At 46.8% G+C, this 21749-nt stretch overlaps 1 protein-coding gene across 1 annotated transcript in view; it reads left to right on the top strand.

The window, feature by feature from the left end:
- OGFOD3 (2-oxoglutarate and iron dependent oxygenase domain containing 3) overlaps positions 1-21749 on the top strand; it is a 73556-nt gene that overhangs the window by 25623 nt on the left and 26184 nt on the right. Inside the window, exon 8 of the mRNA XM_072112596.1 lies at positions 10994-11117. Coding sequence (XP_071968697.1) covers positions 10994-11117 — 124 coding nt within the window. The remainder of the gene's footprint in view (positions 1-10993; positions 11118-21749) is intronic.

Genomic DNA, 21749 nt, shown 5'->3' with positions numbered 1-21749 from the left:
TTGTCAATAAACAGTCAGTTATTTGCATCCTGTGCTTAGGAGTCCAGTGGGCGGGCCTCCCAGGGATTGGCAGTTTACTGCCCACCCAGTGGACTCCTAAGCTGAGATTTATTAAATAACCAGGTGGTCCCGACCCCTGTCACATGGCTACACTAGACTACCAATCCCTGATAATTGATGTAGAGTCCAGTAGGCGGTCCTATTGAACATTTGCTACCCGCCCACTGGACTCCAAAGCTTAAAAAGATATTAATCAATAACTAGGGGTCCTAACTAGAGGTCAGCAGACCCGAACTGTAGGTTTGGGTTTGGCATTTGGGTGCTGACCCTGACATTTTACCTAATTGGCTGCCGAGTTACCGCCCCTGACAACTAGCCGTGGCTATGATTGGCCAGTGGGTCACCCCGGTCGTGTTGTTAGTGTGTTAATTTGCCGGATTGGTTGTTCAGCAGGAGCATGGCCAAAAATGAACCTACAGTTCGGGTCTGCCTATCTCTAGTCCTAACCTTTTGCACATGTCTCCATCAATGATCTAGGAGTCCAGTGGGCGGTCCTATTAGAGACTGAATTTTTCGCCTCACCCACTGGACTCTTAGCGTTAATAGAACATAACCAGTTAACCCATAACTAGGGGCCTCTGTGACATGTGAATCTAGTTTATTCTGGGTTTAGGAGTCCAGTAGGTGGTCTTACGAGGGAGACAATCTTCTCTCCTCCCACTGGACTCCTATGCATAAAAACAGCACTGATTCGAACAAATAAACCCGACCCCGGTCAAATGTCTACAGCAATTCTTTAAATATTAAAGGGGTTGTTTGACACAGATGGCCGATGATTATCTCTATCAGATTGGGGGAGGGACCTGTACACTGGACAGGTTATAACTTGTTGAAAGTTGAGGGTCGGACCCCCCGGGACCCCCACAGATGCTGTAAATGTTATATGCTCCATTAATTCTCTATGGGAGTGCTGTAGATGGCGGATACAGCGCTCCCCTCCTCCCACCAGGGCTTTGTGCAGGAGGGAGGGGGTGATAGTGTCTTTCAGATTGAAAGAGAAGGCTCCGGGATGGAGCAGCGAGACCCCCGCAGTCCCCCGGGACCCTGTATGTAATCACTGACAGTATCCTGCGCTTTATTCATTGTATAAATTCACCATCTCCCCGGAGAGCGCCAGAGCCACAGGAGCGAAAATCCTTCATCTAACGCTTCACCTCCCGACGTGTACGGAAGCAAATTAACACTGCTTGCTGTCAATTAGAGGGAAAACCTATGGCTGCTCCCCCTCCAGCCCATGTAAGATAGCTGCACTGACACATTGCAACAAATTACCAGCACAGGAAAGATTGCAATGCTGGCGTCCTCTGAGGATTCGGTTTGTAGAGTTATTAACCTTGGTATGTGACAGCAAGCGGAGGAGCGGAAGCCGTATCCAGGTTCTATCATTTAATCTGTCACTAATGGGATGAGATCGCCAGATATTCCGGATTGTCGGATGGTCACAGAAAATTACATACATCAGTTTTACATGAGTTTAGAACCAAAAATGTCTAAAAGGGGTTGTCCAGAATTAGAGAAACAGTAACACACCTGACAATGGGATGTGTATGATCTATTCAATATAATGGGGCTGCAATACCAAACGTAACCAGTGGACAGGTGGGGCGCTGTTGCTGGTGTAAGGTGACCATTTTAAATATTATATATCCAGTTTAAAGGGGTTAATGGGGTTGCTATATTAATGACCTGTCCTTAGGATATCAGATTTTTGGGAGTTCAGACTCCTAGGACCCTCATAAATCATCTGTTTCATCAGTTCTGCAGCTGTTTACTGTAATGGTAGAGCGCTTGCAGTACCATTCTCGGCCACTGCACAGTGGGCGGAGCTGTGCTGTTTCCAATGCTAATAATGCCCTTTCCTTCTGCTAATGGGTGACAATATAAGTTGTCAAACACCAACCTATCTGAGGTTATCTATGAAAAAGCAGTACAGGAAAGCTTTAAAGGGGAGATGTCACCAGTTACGTAACACTTAATAACAGGCCATATTTGGTAGCTGCCGTGCCTATGACCAATATGCTTTTTGTTTTATTAAAATCCGTCTACCGGTTCAAAAGATACGACCCTCAGAAGTTTACATGTGAATTAGCGCATCATAGCAAAAGGGGGCGGTAACCTTTAATTCTCTCAGTGGGCGTGTCTCTGAATGCGCTAATTCACACATAAACTTCTGAGGCTCATATCTAATGAACAGCTGGGCGGATTTTATTAAATCAGACGTCAAATTGATCGGGGGCACCGTGCCAGTCTAGTGAGGTGTGTTATTTATTATTTTGCACTTGGTGACGGGCCCCCTTTAAAAAGGAAAAAAAAAGCGGGGCAGCCATGGCTGAAGCAGAGACGTCTTGCAGTGAGCTTTTGAGGCGTTTCTCTGTGTAGATTTTGGACAGGGTGATGTTTAGATTGGACCCTGTGTAGCAATATATCTGAAGGAGGGGCTCAGTGCTCCACCGTTTGGGCCAGGAGACCACCACAATACGGCGCCAGCACTGCTACATCCATCCATCTGCCTGCTGGATCAGGTCACGTTCCTGCAGAGTCTGGCACTGCCCGATACCAGGAATTACATGAGGTCACTGCTCGGTGCGGCCAGGCCTCTGTCTGATATTACCGTGGCCGAGCCTCAGGAGCCGCAACGCATCTGCCATGGCCTGAGGGGGAGACTGATGACAAAAACAACAGGCAGGGTGGTGCTCTGCCAACGGGACAGGTCATGGCCTCGTGCTGAAATACTCTGTGCTGCTGTGAGGCTCTGCTCCTTCATGTTACTACCGCTCCCCAAAAAATCAACATAGCGCTAACCAGAAATACTCTGTGCTGCTGTGGGACCTGCTCCTTCCTTTAGGTCACCACCTACAGGATCACTACATTCTTCTGAAATACTCTGTGCTGCTGTGGGCACTGCTCCTGCCTGTAGGTCACCACCCACAAGATCACTACATTCTTCTGAAATACTCTGTGCTGCTGTGGGACCTTCTCCTTCCTTTAGGTCACCACCTACAGGATCACTACATTCCCCTGCAATACTCTGTGCTGCTGTGGGTCCTGCTCCTTCCTTTAGGTCACCACCTACAGGATCACTACATTCCTCTGAAATACTCTGTGCTGCTGTGGGTCCTGCTCCTTCCTTTAGGTCACCACCTACAGGATCACTACATTCCTCTGAAATACTCTGTGCTGCTGTGGGACCTTCTCCTGCCTATAGGTCACCACCTACAGGATCACTACATTCTCCTGAAATACTCTGTGCTGCTGTGGGCCCCGCTCCTTCCTATAGGTCACCACCCACAGGATCACTACATTCTCCTGAAATACTCTGTGCTGCTGTGGGCCATGCATCTTCCTATAGGTCACCACCTACAGGATCACTACATTCTCCTGAAATACTCTGTGCTGCTGTGGGCCCCACTCCTTCCTATAGGTCACCACCTACAGGATCACTGCATTCTCCTGAAATACTCTGTGCTGCTGGGGCCTCACTATGTTACCATCTTTATGCGGGAAGCAACAAGATCAGCCTACTCCTGGTCTGAAATACTCTGTGCTGCTCTAGAGAATAGCTTTGATAGTCTGTGATCCCCCTCTGAAATACTCTGTGCTGCCTTACAGCTTTGTTCATTTGATCTTCAGCTATCCGCACGCCCCTCCTCCTGAAATACTCTGTGCTGCAGGGCCACGCTCCCGGCACTCGCCCATCCTTCACATCAATTACTTTTATGGATCAGCGAGCTTCAAAGAAATAGCAGCCGCCCCGCACGTCCCCTATATATAGCGGTAATAGGGGGCGCCACAGATTAACCCTATCGTCACCCATCCCCTCCTCTGCCCACAAAAGATGTCACTTAAAGGGGAAATTGGAGCCTTTTAGCATCATACAAATTGTTTTCTGCTCGATGACCCGCGAGGTTATTAGATCGATGGATTGTGACCCTGTACTGCTGCGGGCGTGCAGCGGCGCGTTATGGGGGGGCGGGGGTACGGGAGGAGATTGAGGCCATTTACGAAAGACCAACAATTTTATCCCCATTAAGATTTCATTACGGCGGAGGTCGGAGCGGGGTCGATGGAAAGGGCAGATGTGTCAGATAATGACCCCCTTGTCCTTACTACTTATAGGGTTTCCATCAGAGCATGATGGTGACCAGAGGTAAGTAGCTCCAACTGATGTCACTGCTGTGCCTATAGGGGGCGCCTTGGTATAAAATAAACGTTTATGACACAATTTTAGTTAATAGAGATGGTCCTCGGTTCAGAGCTTTCATCTCCCGGCTCTGGAGGACCTTTGTGTGTAATACTGCAATAAACCTGCGGGGGCGCTGCAGGGGAATAGAACAGTATTACTAGGCCATGCCATGACTTTATAATGGTATGGTATTTGACCGCTTGACAATCTTGAGAATGAGGGGGGCACAGTCCCGGTGTCTTGTTGCTGCCCCCTCACTAATTTTTCACGGTCGCCCACTGGGCAACAAACTTCTACTCAATCCCATTTTTGGGAGCGCTGTTAAAAATTTATATTTCAGGATGTTCACCTGAGGGCGTGTCCTCACACTGCTTTGCTCTGTGCTCTCTGCAGCCAGTGTAAGGTATTGTCCCTGGAGGGATGTGTAATCAGACCTTTGTGTATGTTGTTAGTAGCAGCAGGACTGTGTAATATGGATTTCAGGATTGTAGCTTCTCCAAGTGCACTGAAGAGGGGGGGGGGGGGGTTCCTTACACTGCTGTGCCCTGCACTCTCTGCAGCCATTGTTAGGTATTGTCCTTGGAGAGATGTGTAAACAGACCTTCGTGTATGTTACTAGAAGCAGGACTATGGATTTATACTCCTCCTGTCCTCACACTTCTGTGCTCTGTGCGCTCTGCAGTCAGTGTTAGGTATTGTCTCTGGACAGATGTGTAATCAGACCTTTTGTGCATGTTGTTTGTAGCAGAACGACTGATATATGGATTTATATTCCAGGATTGAAGCTTCTACAAGTGCACTCAGGTGGGGGTCCTTACACTGCTGTGCCCTGCACTCTCTGCAGCCAGTGTTCGGTATTGTCCCTGGAGGGATGTGTAATCAGACCTTTGTGTATGTTAGTAGTGACAGGACTGTGATATATGGATTTATATTCTCGGATTGTGCACTGGAGGTGTATCCTCACACTGCTGTCCCCCCTCACACTGCTGTGTTCCCCTCACACTGCTGTGCCGTGAACTGTCTGCTTTGAACTTCTCCGCAGGCCATTCCCTCCATTTATAGTGATTGCAGTAGTATCTAACAAGGAGCCTGCTACAGCTTTTACTTAGAGTTAGAGTTTAGAGCAGCTCAGTGCAGAGAGCCAAGAGCACAGCAGTGTCAGAACTCCCACAATTTGTTTCTGGAACAATCACAGACGGGAGCCGAGCTGCAATAACACCTCCTCGCGAAGTTCTGATACTGATGACCTGTAGAAGCGGGACCTGTTACATCTGTTACTCAGCAGAGAGCAGGGTCATGGAAGCAGCTGTGTGCAGAGTGCCAGCAGCACAGCAGTGTGAGGATCTGCACAATTCGGAATTTGGAAGCGGAATAAAGACAGAGATGGAAGCCGATCTGTAGTAACAACCCCCCCCCCCCCCGGCCCACCGTTTTGTTATGATGATTTATACGAGCAGAGAGAAGGGTCTCCATAGCATAGAGCAGGGGCTGTGCACAGAGCCAGGAGCACAGCAGTGTCAGTACAAGCTCTTTTCTCTTATGACCCGAGTAGATGCATCTCCCCCTCTCTGTGTAATTGTGCGGCCTCATTGTGTAGTGATTGCTGCAGTTATCTGCTGCGCTAAGGAGCTGCCAAGTGCTGACATCTGGTGCCGGCTCCGGCAGCCGCTAATTTAGGACGAGCCGTCGCAGCCGCAATTAAAGGGACGGGTGATTACACACTCACCTCTTCTCAGGAGTCTGAAGATTTGGACACCTGGACTGGGCTTTTCTTCAGATTCATATACTCTTATGTAACAAGACTGGAGGGGCAATTAGCGGGACCACCTGGATAAGCCCCCATTACACAGGCCCCGCCCACTCATTTAGTATCAGCTTCTCTATCTCATGACAAGAACCAAGAGCCCTTACCGAATTATCACCTGAATATGGAGGCGGAGCTTACGTGTCTTTTGATAGGAGTAGTAGTAATGTACAGTGCCCATATATACAGGATAGGAGTAGTAGTACTGTGCTGTGCCCATATATACAGGATAGGAGTAGTAGTACTGTGCTGCACCCATATATACAGCATAGGAGTAGTAGTACTGTGCTGTGCCTATATATACAGGATAGGAGTAGTAGTAATGTACTGTGCCCATATATACAGGATAGGAGTAGTAGTACTGTGCTGTGCCCATATATACAGCATAGGAGTAGTAGTACTGTGCTGTGCCTATATATACAGGATAGGAGTAGTAGTAATGTACTGTGCCCATATATACAGGATAGGAGTAGTAGTACTGTGCTGTGCCCATATATACAGCATAGGAGTAGTAGTACTGTGTCCATATATACAGGATAGGAGTAGTAGTACTGCGCTGTGTCCATATATACAGGACAGGAGTAGTAGTACTGTGCTGTGTCCATATATACAGGATAGGAGTAGTAGTACTGTGCTGTGCCCATATATACAGGATAGGAATAGTAGTACTGTGCTGTGCCCATATATACAGGATAGGAGTAGTAGTACTGTGTTGTGCCTATATATACAGGATAGGAGTAGTAGTACTGTGCTGTGCCTATATATACAGGATAGGAGTAGTAGTACTGTGCTGTGCCCATATATACAGGATAGGAGTAGTAGTACTGTGCTGTGCCCATATATACAGGATAGGAGTAGTAGTACTGTGTTGTGCCTATATATTTAGGATAGGAGTAGTAGTACTGTGCTGTGCCCATATATACAGGATAGGAGTAGTAGTACTGTGCTGTGCCCATATATACAGGATAGGAGTAGTAGTACTGTGCTGTGCCCATATATACAGGATAGGAATAGTAGTACTGTGCTGTGTCCATATATACAGGATAGGAGTAGTAGTACTGTGCTGTGCCCATATATACAGGATAGGAGTAGTAGTACTGTGCTGTGCCCATATATACAGGATAGGAGTAATAGTACTATGCTGTGCCCATATATACAGGATAGGAGTAGTAGTAGTACTGTGCTGTGCCCATATATACAGGATAGGAGTAGTAGTACTGTGCTGTGCCCATATATACAGGATAGGAGTAGTAGTACTGTGCTGTGCCCATATATACAGGATAGGAGTAGTAGTACTGTGCTGTGCTCATATATACAGGATAGAAGTAGTAGTACTGTGCTGTGTCCATATATACAGGATAGAAGTAGTAGTACTGTGCTGTGTCCATATATACAGGATGGGAGTAGTAGTACTGTGCTGTGCCTATATATACAGGATAGGAGTAGTAGTACTGTGCTGTGCTCATATATACAGGATAGGAGTAGTAGTACTGTGCCCATATATACAGGATAGGAGTAGTAGTACTGTGCCCATATATACAGGATAGGAGTAGTAGTAGTACTGTGCTGTGCCCATATATACAGGATAGGAGTAGTAGTACTGTACTGTGCCCATATATAATACAGGATAGGAGTAGTAGTACTGTGCTGTGCCCATATATACAGGATAGGAGTAGTAGTACTGTGCTGTGCCCATATATACAGGATAGGAATAGTAGTACTGTGCTGTGTCCATATATACAGGATAGGAGTAGTAGTACTGTGCTGTGCCCATATATACAGGATAGGAATAGTAGTACTGTGCTGTGTCCATATATACAGGATAGGAGTAGTAGTACTGTGCTGTGCCCATATATACAGGATAGGAATAGTAGTACTGTGCTGTGTCCATATATACAGGATAGGAGTAGTAGTACTGTGCTGTACCCATATATACAGGATAGGAGTAGTAGTACTGTGCTGTGCCCATATATACAGGATAGGAGTAGTAGTACTGTGCTGTGCCCATATATACAGGATAGGAGTAGTAGTACTGTGCTGTGCCTATATATACAGGATAGGAGTAATAGTACTGTGCTGTGTCCATATGTACAGGATAGGAGTAGTAGTATTGTGCCCATATATACAGGATAGGAGTAGTAGTACTGTGCTGTGTCCATGTATACAGGATAGGAGTAGTAGTACTGTGCTGTGCTCATATATACAGGATAGAAGTAGTAGTACTGTGCTGTGTCCATATATACAGGATAGGAGTAGTAGTACTGTGCTGTGCCCATATATACAGGATAGGAGTAGTAGTACTGTGCTGTGCTCATATATACAGGATAGAAGTAGTAGTACTGTGCTGTGTCCATATATACAGGATGGGAGTAGTAGTACTGTGCTGTGCCTATATATACAGGATAGGAGTAGTAGTACTGTGCTGTGCTCATATATACAGGATAGGAGTAGTAGTACTGTGCCCATATATACAGGATAGGAGTAGTAGTACTGTGCCCATATATACAGGATAGGAGTAGTAGTAGTACTGTGCTGTGCCCATATATACAGGATAGGAGTAATAGTACTGTGCTGTGTCCATATATACAGGATAGGAGTAGTAGTATTGTGCCCATATATACAGGATAGGAGTAGTAGTACTGTGCTGTGCTCATATATACAGGATAGAAGTAGTAGTACTGTGGTGTGTCCATATATACAGGATAGGGGTAGTAGTACTGTGCTGTGCCCATATATACAGGATAGGAATAGTAGTACTGTGCTGTGTCCATATATACAGGATAGGAGTAGTAGTACTGTGCTGTACCCATATATACAGGATAGGAGTAGTAGTACTGTGCTGTGCCCATATATACAGGATAGGAGTAGTAGTACTGTGCTGTGCCCATATATACAGGATAGGAGTAGTAGTACTGTGCTGTGCCTATATATACAGGATAGGAGTAATAGTACTGTGCTGTGTCCATATATACAGGATAGGAGTAGTAGTATTGTGCCCATATATACAGGATAGGAGTAGTAGTACTGTGCTATGTCCATGTATACAGGATAGGAGTAGTAGTACTGTGCTGTGCTCATATATACAGGATAGAAGTAGTAGTACTGTGCTGTGTCCATATATACAGGATAGGAGTAGTAGTACTGTGCTGTGCCCATATATACAGGATAGGAGTAGTAGTACTGTGCTGTGCTCATATATACAGGATAGAAGTAGTAGTACTGTGCTGTGTCCATATATACAGGATGGGAGTAGTAGTACTGTGCTGTGCCTATATATACAGGATAGGAGTAGTAGTACTGTGCTGTGCTCATATATACAGGATAGGAGTAGTAGTACTGTGCCCATATATACAGGATAGGAGTAGTAGTACTGTGCCCATATATACAGGATAGGAGTAGTAGTAGTACTGTGCTGTGCCCATATATACAGGATAGGAGTAGTAGTAGTACTGTGCTGTGCCCATATATACAGGATAGGAGTAGTAGTACTGTACTGTGCCCATATATAATACAGGATAGGAGTAGTAGTACTGTGCTGTGCCCATATATACAGGATAGGAGTAGTAGTACTGTGCTGTGCCCATATATACAGGATAGGAATAGTAGTACTGTGCTGTGTCCATATATACAGGATAGGAGTAGTAGTACTGTGCTGTGCCCATATATACAGGATAGGAATAGTAGTACTGTGCTGTGTCCATATATACAGGATAGGAGTAGTAGTACTGTGCTGTGCCCATATATACAGGATAGGAATAGTAGTACTGTGCTGTGTCCATATATACAGGATAGGAGTAGTAGTACTGTGCTGTGCCCATATATACAGGATAGGAATAGTAGTACTGTGCTGTGTCCATATATACAGGATAGGAGTAGTAGTACTGTGCTGTGTCCATATATACAGGATAGGAGTAGTAGTACTGTGCTGTGCCCATATATACAGGATAGGAGTAGTAGTACTGTGCTGTGCCCATATATACAGGATAGGAGTAGTAGTACTGTGCTGTGTCCATATATACAGGATAGGAGTAGTAGTACTGTGCTGTACCCATATATACAGGATAGGAGTAGTAGTACTGTGCTGTGCCCATATATACAGGATAGGAGTAGTAGTACTGTGCTGTGCCCATATATACAGGATAGGAGTAGTAGTACTGTACTGTGCCTATATATACAGGATAGGAGTAATAGTACTGTGCTGTGTCCATATATACAGGATAGGAGTAGTAGTATTGTGCCCATATATACAGGATAGGAGTAGTAGTACTGTGCTGTGTCCATGTATACAGGATAGGAGTAGTAGTACTGTGCTGTGCTCATATATACAGGATAGAAGTAGTAGTACTGTGCTGTGTCCATATATACAGGATAGGAGTAGTAGTACTGTGCTGTGCCCATATATACAGGATAGGAGTAGTAGTACTGTGCTGTGCTCATATATACAGGATAGAAGTAGTAGTACTGTGCTGTGTCCATATATACAGGATGGGAGTAGTAGTACTGTGCTGTGCCTATATATACAGGATAGGAGTAGTAGTACTGTGCTGTGCTCATATATACAGGATAGGAGTAGTAGTACTGTGCCCATATATACAGGATAGGAGTAGTAGTACTGTGCCCATATATACAGGATAGGAGTAGTAGTAGTACTGTGCTGTGCCCATATATACAGGATAGGAGTAGTAGTACTGTACTGTGCCCATATATAATACAGGATAGGAGTAGTAGTACTGTGCTGTGCCCATATATACAGGATAGGAGTAGTAGTACTGTGCTGTGCCCATATATAATACAGGATAGGCGTAGTAGTACTGTGCCCATATATAATACAGGATAGGAGTAGTAGCAGTACTGTGGTGTGCTCCAAAATATACAGGATAGGAGTAGTAGTACTGTGCTGTGCCCACGCTGTTCCTGTGTGACTGATGTAGTATTTCTGCCCCCAGGTGACCTATGGCTCCTTTGACTACACCTCTTTGCTCTATCTGTCTGACTACTCCAGAGACTTTGGCGGAGGGAGGTTCATATTCATTGATGAGAAGGCGAACAGCACGGTGGAGCCCAGACTAGGTAAGAACATTAAAAGACTCTGAGGACCCTGAGGAGCTCCTCAGGAGGCTTCATCCTTTCTGATCATCCCCTTTAAGAATTACCAGCAGCATCTGGTTCCCTCAATCACTTATCTGAGGAGGGAGTCGAGAAGTTTTCTCAAGTCTCTGTATGTTCTCGAGTTAATGATCAGGAAGTACTTGACCCAGGAATCGGAGCTCGTGAATTCCAGATCTTATAATATGGATTCTACACGGTAGCGAGTTATGATTTAAAGGGGTTGGTCTCCTTGGTCTATATGACCTATTCTTAGTGTCAGATCAGTGAGGCCATGCACAGATCACGTGATCTGGGCTTCCTTCGATTGCATCATCTATGTAAGGGGCGGAGTCTGATAATTACTGTTCACTTTTCCTACAGCACCCCCGCAGGTGAAATGCAGCATTACACACAAGTTAAAGATTTTATCCAAATCATGGGTTGTCTGTGTACAGAAGGATTCTCCAGTCTTGCCAAGAGTTGAGGATCCCGAGCAAAAGACGTTCAGGGCGATTTTTCTAAAATGCACAACCCCTTTAATCGTCATGACCTATGATACATATGAGACTCCTCCCCTTTAATGTAACGTGCTCGTCTCTAAACAACTGTCCAATATTAATTCATATCCTCCAAATCTGGTCGAGAGTTGAAGGGATTTTCTATCATTTTCTATCAAAGCTAAAACGTGAAAATATAAAATTTTCTAAAATACCAGTAGAATTGTTTAAAAATCGTGATGTTCATGGAGGGAGAATGTCATTCGTTCACTGCAGCCAATCACTTCTAACGTCTGTTTATTGCAATAGTCACATGACATCACCATAAAGGATTCCAAACAGAACTGCAGCTCATTTCCCCTACAGCGGCCACTACAGGGCAAAGAGGGTATTACACAAATCTGTTGAAATTTAATTGAAGCTTTTGGTCCTGACAGTATTGTATGTTACATGGAGGGTAACACCCCTACATTTTTTTTCCCAAAAATTGTGCTATTTTCTTTACTTTCTTAGAGGAACAGTACATAAACATCCCCCATAACAGAGGCAGCTAATTATTTCCCTTTACGTTCCGTTTCCTCTGGGTCCCCCCTCCCCTCCCCCCCGACTCCATTTCCTCTTGTTTATTACAATTTGCTCTAATCTAATAACCCTTTAAGTGCTTTTATAAAAACACAATTATGCCTTAAAGGTCACCTGTAATTACTTTGCTTTTTACTAATTACACTGAGGTTTTTAAAAAAAAAAAAAAAATTTAATCAAAACGGCTACAGCGCTCGTGTAAATAACCCCCCCGTGTCCGCTCTGCTTGTAATATTCCACCCCGATTTTCAAAGAATAAGGAACTCGCAGCGTTAATATTGTCCATGACAAAACCTTTTATATTAACCCTTTCACGCGCTGGCGGAGTCTCAGACGCTTCATCATTCGCGGCTTCCGTTCATCGGAAACGCCGGCGGGAAGGAGACGTTAATTTCGATGAGGACCCTCCAAACACGTGCAGATGTTGGGGCGCCCCTCAGTATCGACTTATTACTCCTATAATGGATATTATAGATACATATAAAGACTTAATCACGTCCCTTGAGGTTCCCAGTTCCAGCTCTTGTGCTCCAGTCCCCCGGGGGGGGGGGCAGATGTAATGAGGACCTACGCATTGTGCACATGAGCACTGAGCCGGTGCCACTTACCTGATCTCTGAGGCCGGTGATTGGCTCAGTGGTCACATGTACAATACGGTCACTTCCGGTCTGGGGGTTGCACCAGAGCAATGGTGCTGGAATCAGCGTCTGCATTAAGCAAGTATAGACCCAGCATCTGTATCACACAAGTATATTCAACATACTGGGGCTTATTTACTAAGGGTCCGTGGACCGCACTTTCGTCGGATTTTTGAAATTTTCGGGATTTGCGCCGCTGTGACAGCTATTTAACTGGGGGTTGTGTCACGCGCGATCGGATTTTGGCGTAGCTGCTTGCATGCGACAGAAATCGGGGGGGGGGGGGGGATCCGACTGATTCGGACTGAGCGCGGGATTTAACATTCAAATTGGGGGTCATTTACTAAGGGCCCGATTCACGTTTTCCCGTCGTGTTACCAGAATATTTACGATTTGCGCCGATTTTCCATTATATTGCCCCAGGATTTTGGCGCACGCGATCGGATTTTGCCGCATCGGCGCCGGCATGCACGCGACGGAAATCGGGGGGCGTGGCCGAACGAAAACCCGACGGATTCGGAAAAACCGCTGCATTTAAAAAACAAAAAGTGCCGCTGAGCTTGCACTTACCTTCACCAGGAATAGGCCGGTGAACTTGAGTGCATTGCAGCGGACTTTAGCGCAGCAGCGCCACCTGGTGGACGTCGGAGGAACTACCTTAGTTCCCGAATCCACCGCTGGATTGCGAATGGACCGGGTAAGTAAATCTGCCCCATTGTGTTGCATCCAATGCACTTACATGCACCAGGAAGAAGAAGGTGAACTCCAGGGACCTGAGCGGGGAAGCGACACATGCAGGATATCGGACGCACGATCTTAGGGCATTATACACGGACAATGCACTTTAGGTGATCGCGCAGGACAGGTAAGTAATTGTCCCCCATTGTGTAAGCCGCGCTATATTTATACTCCAGTTTGCCGTATCCCCAGCCAGACTCACCTCTGATCCGCCTGATTTATCACGTCCCGGACTATGGAAATATTAGTTATGAAGAGTGGAAATTACATTATAAAACCCAGATTACCCGGCGCACGCAGTGTAATTACACCGACTGATATCAGGTTTACAGTTCCTTGTCTCGTAAGAAAGATCCCCGCAGCTTAATAAATATGGAGGACATCAATTATGAGCCTCGCAGCACGAGGAGCACAAATATAATATAAATTACTTATCCGTGTAATGTGATACGTGTTATTTACTCTGCCGCTTTATAACAAAACACAGCGTACTCACAGAAGAGAGGCCAAAATATGCCCAATCATCACTATTGTGTCCATTTCAAAGTATGATATTACTTATCCTGCACTGCACTCACTATTCTGCTGCTGGGGCAGTCACTGTGTACATACATGACATTACTTATCCTGTACTGATCCTGAGTTACATCCTGTATTATACTCCAGAGCTGCACTCACTATTCTGCTGCTGGTGCAGTCACTGTGTACATACATGACATTACTTATCCTGTACTGATCCCGAGTTACATCCTGTATTATACCACAGAGCTGCACTCACTATTCTGCTGCTGGGGAAGTCACTGTGTACATACATGACATTACTTATCCTGTACTGATCCTGAGTTACATCCTGTATTATACTCCAGAGCTGCACTCACTATTCTGCTGGTGCAGTCACTGTGTACATACATGACATTACTTATCCTGTACTGATCCCGAGTTACATCCTGTATTATACCCCAGAGCTGCACTCACTATTCTGCTGCTGGTGCAGTCACTGTGTACATACATGACATTACTTATCCTGTACTGATCCCGAGTTACATCCTGTATTATACCCCAGAGCTGCACTCACTATTCTGCTGCTGGTGCAGTCACTGTGTACATACATGACATTACTTATCCTGTACTGATCCTAAGTTACATCCTGTATTATACTCCAGAGCTGCACTCACTATTCTGCTGCTGGTGCAGTCACTGTGTACATACATGACATTACTTATCCTGTACTGATCCTGAGTTACATCCTGTATTATACCCAGAGCTGCACTCACTATTCTACTGATGGTGCAGTCACTGTGTACATACATGACATTACTTATCCTGTACTGATCCTGAGTTACATCCTGTATTATACCCCAGAGCTGCACTCACTATTCTGCTGCTGGTGCAGTCACTGTGTACATACATGACATTACTTATCCTGTACTGATCCTGAGTTACATCCTGTATTATACTCCAGAGCTGCACTCACTATTCTGCTGCTGGTACAGTCACTGTGTACATACATGACATTACTTATCCTGTACTGATCCTGAGTTACATCCTGTATTATACCCAGAGCTGCACTCACTATTCTGCTGGTGCAGTCACTGTGTACATACATGACATTACTTATCCTGTACTGATCCTGAGTTACATCCAGTATTATACTCCAGAGCTGCACTCACTATTCTGCTGCTGGTGCAGTCACTGTGTACATACATGACATTACTTATCCTGTACTGATCCTGAGTTACATCCTGTATTATACCCCAGAGCTGCACTCACTATTCTGCTGCTGGTGCAGTCACTGTGTACATACATGACATTACTTATCCTGTACTGATCCTAAGTTACATCCTGTATTATACTCCAGAGCTGCACTCACTATTCTGCTGCTGGTGCAGTCACTGTGTACATACATGACATTACTTATCCTGTACTGATCCTGAGTTACATCCTGTATTATACCCAGAGCTGCACTCACTATTCTACTGATGGTGCAGTCACTGTGTACATACATGACATTACTTATCCTGTACTGATCCTGAGTTACATCCTGTATTATACTCCAGAGCTGCACTCACTATTCTACTGATGGTGCAGTCACTGTGTACATACATGACATTACTTATCCTGTACTGATCCTGAGTTACATCCTGTATTATACTCCAGAGCTGCACTCACTATTCTGCTGCTGGTGCAGTCACTGTGTACATACATGACATTACTTATCCTGTACTGATCCTGAGTTACATCCTGTATTATACCCCAGAGCTGCACTCACTATTCTGCTGCTGGTGCAGTCACTGTGTACATACATGACATTACTTATCCTGTACTGATCCTGAGTTACATCCTGTATTATACTCCAGAGCTGCACTCACTATTCTACTGATGGTGCAGTCACTGTGTACATACATGACATTACTTATCCTGTACTGATCCTGAGTTACATCCTGTATTATACTCCAGAGCTACACTCACTATTCTGCTGCTGGTGCAGTCACTGTGTACATACATGACATTACTTATCCTGTACTGATCCTGAGTTACATCCTGTATTATACCCCAGAGCTGCACTCACTATTCTGCTGCTGGTGCAGTCACTGTGTACATACATGACATTACTTATCCTGTACTGATCCTGAGTTACATCCTGTATTATACCCCAGAGCTGCACTCACTATTCTGCTGCTGGTGCAGTCACTGTGTACATACATGACATTACTTGTCCTGTACTGATCCTGAGTTACATCCTGTAAATCTTTTATTTTATATAAAAATGAAAAACATAACAACCATAAACAATAATCAATTAATAATAATAATAACAAAACAATAATACAAACTAAAAGAGACTTACAAAAATCTCCTGGCCCAGCCACACACACACCACACAATCAGCATTATAAAACAAAACCTTCACCCAATCCCACCACCTAATTTTTTTTTTTTTTTTTTATATAATTTTTTATAATAATTTTTTTTTTTTTTTCCATAAATAACTAAAGAATACACAGCAAAAAAAAGACAAACAGGAAATAAAAACATTAAATATAACTAACTAAATCCCACGCCCATCACCCTCCCACCCAGACACTGGTCTAACGTCCAAAGTTCGCGCTATATAGTCCAGACCAGTGCCCAGGATCATACTGTCCAAATCCCGTCCACCCCCCTCCCAACCTAACACCCTAACACCAACACCCCAAAAACCAACCAAGCTATATACACATAAACTATAACTACATAAATACACACTATACACAAAATACAAACACATTAAACATATCAACATATAACAAACCAACCACATAAAGCCCAGGTTCGGCGCCTGCAAGCCCTACATCACTATAACCTCAGATACAAAACAAAAATCTACAGTGTCAGCTTCAGCCCAACACCAGGAACGGAGATGACAGACTAAGGGACACTAAAGGAGAACCCCCTCCAAAGGAGAGAGGCCCTCCCCGTGCCCAGCCTCTCATACTCCAGAGAGCGCACCTTCACCAGGTCACCCAGAATGTTCCTAACCACCTCATCCACCGGGAGGATTTTACGCTGCGTCGATACTAAACACCGTGCGTTCCACGTGTGGTACCTGACCACTAGACTAACTAGGAATAACGTGCAGCGGTCCCGGCCACCCAGGCCTCTGAATGCTCCATAGGCCCACTCCGCATAGGAGAGACCGGCCAACCCGGGCCAATGGATGGAAGCGCCCACCCGGTTGTACACCTCTGTGTTAAAGGGGCACTGAAGCAGGAAGTGGTCCATGCTCTCCAGCAGGCCACCGCACTCCTCCCGGGGACAACCCCTTTCCTCAGAGCTCCTACACTTCAGATTGTCCCTCACACACAGCTTTCCATGGAAGCAGCGCCAAGTCAAGTCCCAAAACTTCAAGGGGATCCTGATGGAATTCAAAAGACCTAAACCCACCCCAAGATCCCGACTTGGGCAATCCCTGAGGGCCAGAGGCTTCTGGAAATGGGTCAACAGAACCCTTTTGTCAAGGAGTTTCCTCGACATGGTCCTGATCTCCCACATTCCCAGACCCCACCGGCGAATCACCTTCAGAACCGGGGTAGCGTAAGCCGGAAGATGCCCATGTGGTGTACGGAGATCCTTCACTCGCCCTCCTGTCTCCCATTCCTGGAAGAAAGGCCGAAACCATCCCCTGCAGGAGTATACCCACGGAGGAGCCCTCTCTTTCCAGAGGTTTGCTACATTGATCTTAAGAAAGGTATTCACTAGGAACACCACAGGGTTGACCATACACAACCCTCCTTGTCTCCTCGTGCGGTAAGTAACCTCCCTCTTGATTAGGTTCAGCCTATTCCCCCATAACAGCTGGAAGAACAGACTGTACACCCGAGTCCAGAGGGGTTCTGGCAACATGCACACACTGCCCAGATATATCAGCAATGGGAGCAGGTAAGTTTTAATCAAGTTCACCCTTTCCCTGAGGGTCAAAGACCAACCCTTCCACTGGTCCACCCTCTGAGCGGCGATCTTAAGCCTGCCATCCCAGTTTTGCATGGGGTAATCCCCCTGGCCAAATTCGATGCCGAGAACTTTGGCAGAGTCTTGGGGCCCTGGAAGAGTGTCCGGGAGATCAAAGCCTGGATCCCCCTCTCCCAGCCAGAGACTCTCACACTTATCCCGGTTGATCTTGGACCCAGAAGCCTCTGAGTAGCGGTCAACCTCTGACATCACCCATTGCGCCTCCCCTCTCGAGGACACAAAAACGGTGACATCATCAGCGTACGCTACCACCCTTAGAGTGGCTTCCCGTGCCGCCTGGTCCATCCCGACTCCCACCAACGGCCCACGATCAACCCTCCTAAGGAATGGGTCAATCGCGAACACGTATAAAAGTGGGCTCAGAGGACAACCCTGGCGAACACCAGACCCGACCTCAAAAGAGCGGCCAATCCAACCGTTCACAAGCGGGAAACTCTCTGCCCCTGCATACAAAACTTTTAGCCAATTGACAAACTCCCCCGGCAGGCCATACCTCAGAAGGACAGACCAGAGGTACTCGTGGTCAACCCGATCAAACGCTTTTGCCTGATCCAAGGACAGCAAGTACCCCTTCCAGTTACCAGCCCTGCCCTGCTCCACTGCCTCCCGGACACAAAGCACAGCACTAAATGTACTGCGGCCTGGAACAGAGCAGTGCTGGGTCCCCGAAAGGAGCCGGGGCGCAAACTGCACCAGCCGATTAAACAGCACCTTTGCCAAAACCTTTCTGTCCGTATTGAGAAGCGCTATGGGACGCCAGTTCTCAATACGAGATCGGTCCTTACCCTTTGACAGAATGATCAGGGCTGACCTCCTCATTGACTTCGGCAGAGCGCCCGAGGAAAGACACTCATTGAATACCTCAGTCAAGAGGGGAACCAAGGCGTCCTTAAAGGTCTTATAGAACTCAGATGTTAAGCCATCCGGACCTGGCGATTTCTTGAGGGCGAGCCCTTCAATCGCCCGGCTGACTTCCTCTTCCCTGATCATCTCTGTCAAAACATCAAGAGAGGGGTCTACTCCTGGCTCAGGGACAGTTTCAGCCAGGAAAGCCGACATCACATCCCGATCTAGATCCTTCCTGCCCAAGAGGTGCGAGTAGAAGGATCTGACGACCTCCAGAATCCCTGATCTGGACCTTTTCAGGGATCCCGTACTGTCAACCAGTCCTGTGACAACTTTACCATTCACTGACATCTTGCAGTTTCTGTAAGGGTCGGGCGAGCGGTATTTCCCGTAATCCCTCTCAAAAACCAAAGATGCGTGTCTATCGTACTGACACCTCTTCAGCAAGGATTTCACTCTGGAGATGTCCTCACGACTACCTCCAGTTGAGACGAGATGCTCGAGTTTCCTCCTCAGGCCCTGATACAGGCGGTACCTGTCCAGGCTCCTGAGGGTCGAGAGCTGGCGGAAGAATCTCGCCACCCTTTTCTTGAGCATCTCCCACCACTCTGCCTTACTGCTACAAAGGCCCAGCAATGGTACCTGGCTCTGAAGAAAGTCCTCAAAGGATTGTCTTATCTCCGCTTCTTCCAGGAGAGACGAATTGAGCTTCCAGTAGCCTCTTCCCATCCGGGGGGTCTCTGTAACATTCAGAGAAAACAAAATTAGACAGTGGTCGGAGAACTCCACCTCAACAACGGACACTGCTGAAGAAATGGCTTCCTCCTTTAAATAAAACCTGTCTATTCTAGACCTGCAGCTACCCCTATAATAGGTGAACCCCGCGTGGCCTGGGGTGTGCCGGATGTGGACATCCACCAGGCGAGCCTCACTAGCTATGCTATTAAGAGCGACGCTATCATAAGTCAGCTTGTCTCTGGAACCTCCCCTATCCTGGGACCTCGTGACAGCATTGAAGTCCCCTCCAAAGACCACCTGCCGACTTGTAAAAAGGTAGGGCTTGATCCTCATAAAGAGACACTTCCTGTCCCACTTGGACTGGGGACCATAGATGTTAATTAGGCGCAGTTCTTGTCCCTTCATGAGGACATCCAGGATCAGGCACCTCCCCATTTCTAACTCAATAACTCGTCGGCATTCTACCGGCGCGGTAAAAAGGACCGCCACTCCGCTATACGGCTCGGCCGCAAGAGACCAATAGGAAGGCCCGTGTCTCCATTCCCTCTTAGCTTTAAACACGGCCGCCAAATCTGGCAGCCTGGTCTCCTGCAAAAATAAAATGTCGGCTTCAACACGGCCGAGAAAATCAAAGGCCGCAAATCTAGCCGCATCAGACTTAATGCTGGCGACATTAATGGACGCCAGCGTCAACGGAGTGGGTGCCGCCATCATGAGTGATTGAGTTAGACGGCTTTTTTCTTACTGCCTCCCTTCCCTCTACTGTCCTCTGAAGATGAACCCTTTTACCTTCAGAATTGGGGCAGCTTCTCTTTAATGAGATTGTGGTGTCCATATTATTACTGGCCCCCAAGGACCCACCCGGACCACCCTCTCCTTCGTCCTTGTCTCCTGACTCTGAGTCAGTCTCCCACTCTGAGGACCCAGCTTCCCCAGAGGATAGAGACTCGGCGCCCCCTGCAGGCTGCTCCGCCGCCACCTCCAGAACCCCACCCTCAGCCTCTCTTCCCGAGGAGGCGATCTCATCGAGGGTGAGGAACCGGTTGGAAAGCTCAGCCAGAGGGGAGGAAGTTTTCCCTTCCTTAGGTACCTTAGATAGGCCGCGTTTTTTCTTTTTCTGCTTGCGCTTATTTTCTAGCCAAATCCTGTTATCCTCATCCATACTCTCATAATGGGAGGACGTGGAGGACATGGCACCTTTCTCGCGCTCCATCCTCCTGACCTCCTCATCCAACTCATCATCCCTCAGGGCCTCAGTAGCATGACCAGCCTCTGAGGAAGGACCAAGGGTCACCCCAGCAACCTGAGGCTTCCCCAGGTCTCTCCCTTTTTGTCTGGCTTCAAGCCGCCTCAACTGAGAAGGTGACTTATTCTTGCTTTTCTTCACAGGCCCCTTAGCTCCTCCACCTCTGCTGGTACCTTCCCCAGCAGAAGCAACCTCATGGCTCTCCTCCACTGGGGTCACAACCGCATTGGCAAAGGAGCGAGGACAACGGCTGAAAGGGTGACCGAGCTCACCACACAGGTTACACCTAATGTCCTTACAGGATGCAGCGAGATGACCTAGCCCACCACACAAAGCGCACTTCTGCACTTGGCAGCTGGCGCTAAAGTGTGTGGGGTCACCGCACCTGTGACAGACCTTCGGCTGCCCCTGGTAGAAAATCAGGATTCTGTCCCGTCCAAGAAAGGCTGAAGAAGGAATGTGGGCGACTGTGCCGCCTGAACACTTCAACTTCATCATGAAGGTCCAGGCCCCAGACCAAATGCCAAATTCATCGCGGTTTTTCTGAGGTACCTGTACAACCTCACCATAACGACTGAGCCAAGTCATGATGTCCATGCAAGATAGTGACTCGTTACGGGTCAAAACGGTCACTTTCTTGACTGTGTTTTGGCGAGACACTGCTTGCACAGCAAAGTCTCGCCATGCGGGCTCGTTCTTTGCCAGCTCATAATTCGACCAGAAGAGCTCTAAGCCCTCCGGCCGGACAAAGCTGACATCGAACTCCGGAGTACCATAAGGATGTATCAGGGCAAAGATGTCACTAGCCCTGAAGTTCATC

Source organism: Engystomops pustulosus, chromosome 6, assembly GCF_040894005.1.
Source record: "Engystomops pustulosus chromosome 6, aEngPut4.maternal, whole genome shotgun sequence".
Taxonomy (NCBI): Eukaryota; Metazoa; Chordata; class Amphibia; order Anura; family Leptodactylidae; genus Engystomops; species Engystomops pustulosus.
This window is presented reverse-complemented; position numbering and strand designations above follow the sequence as displayed.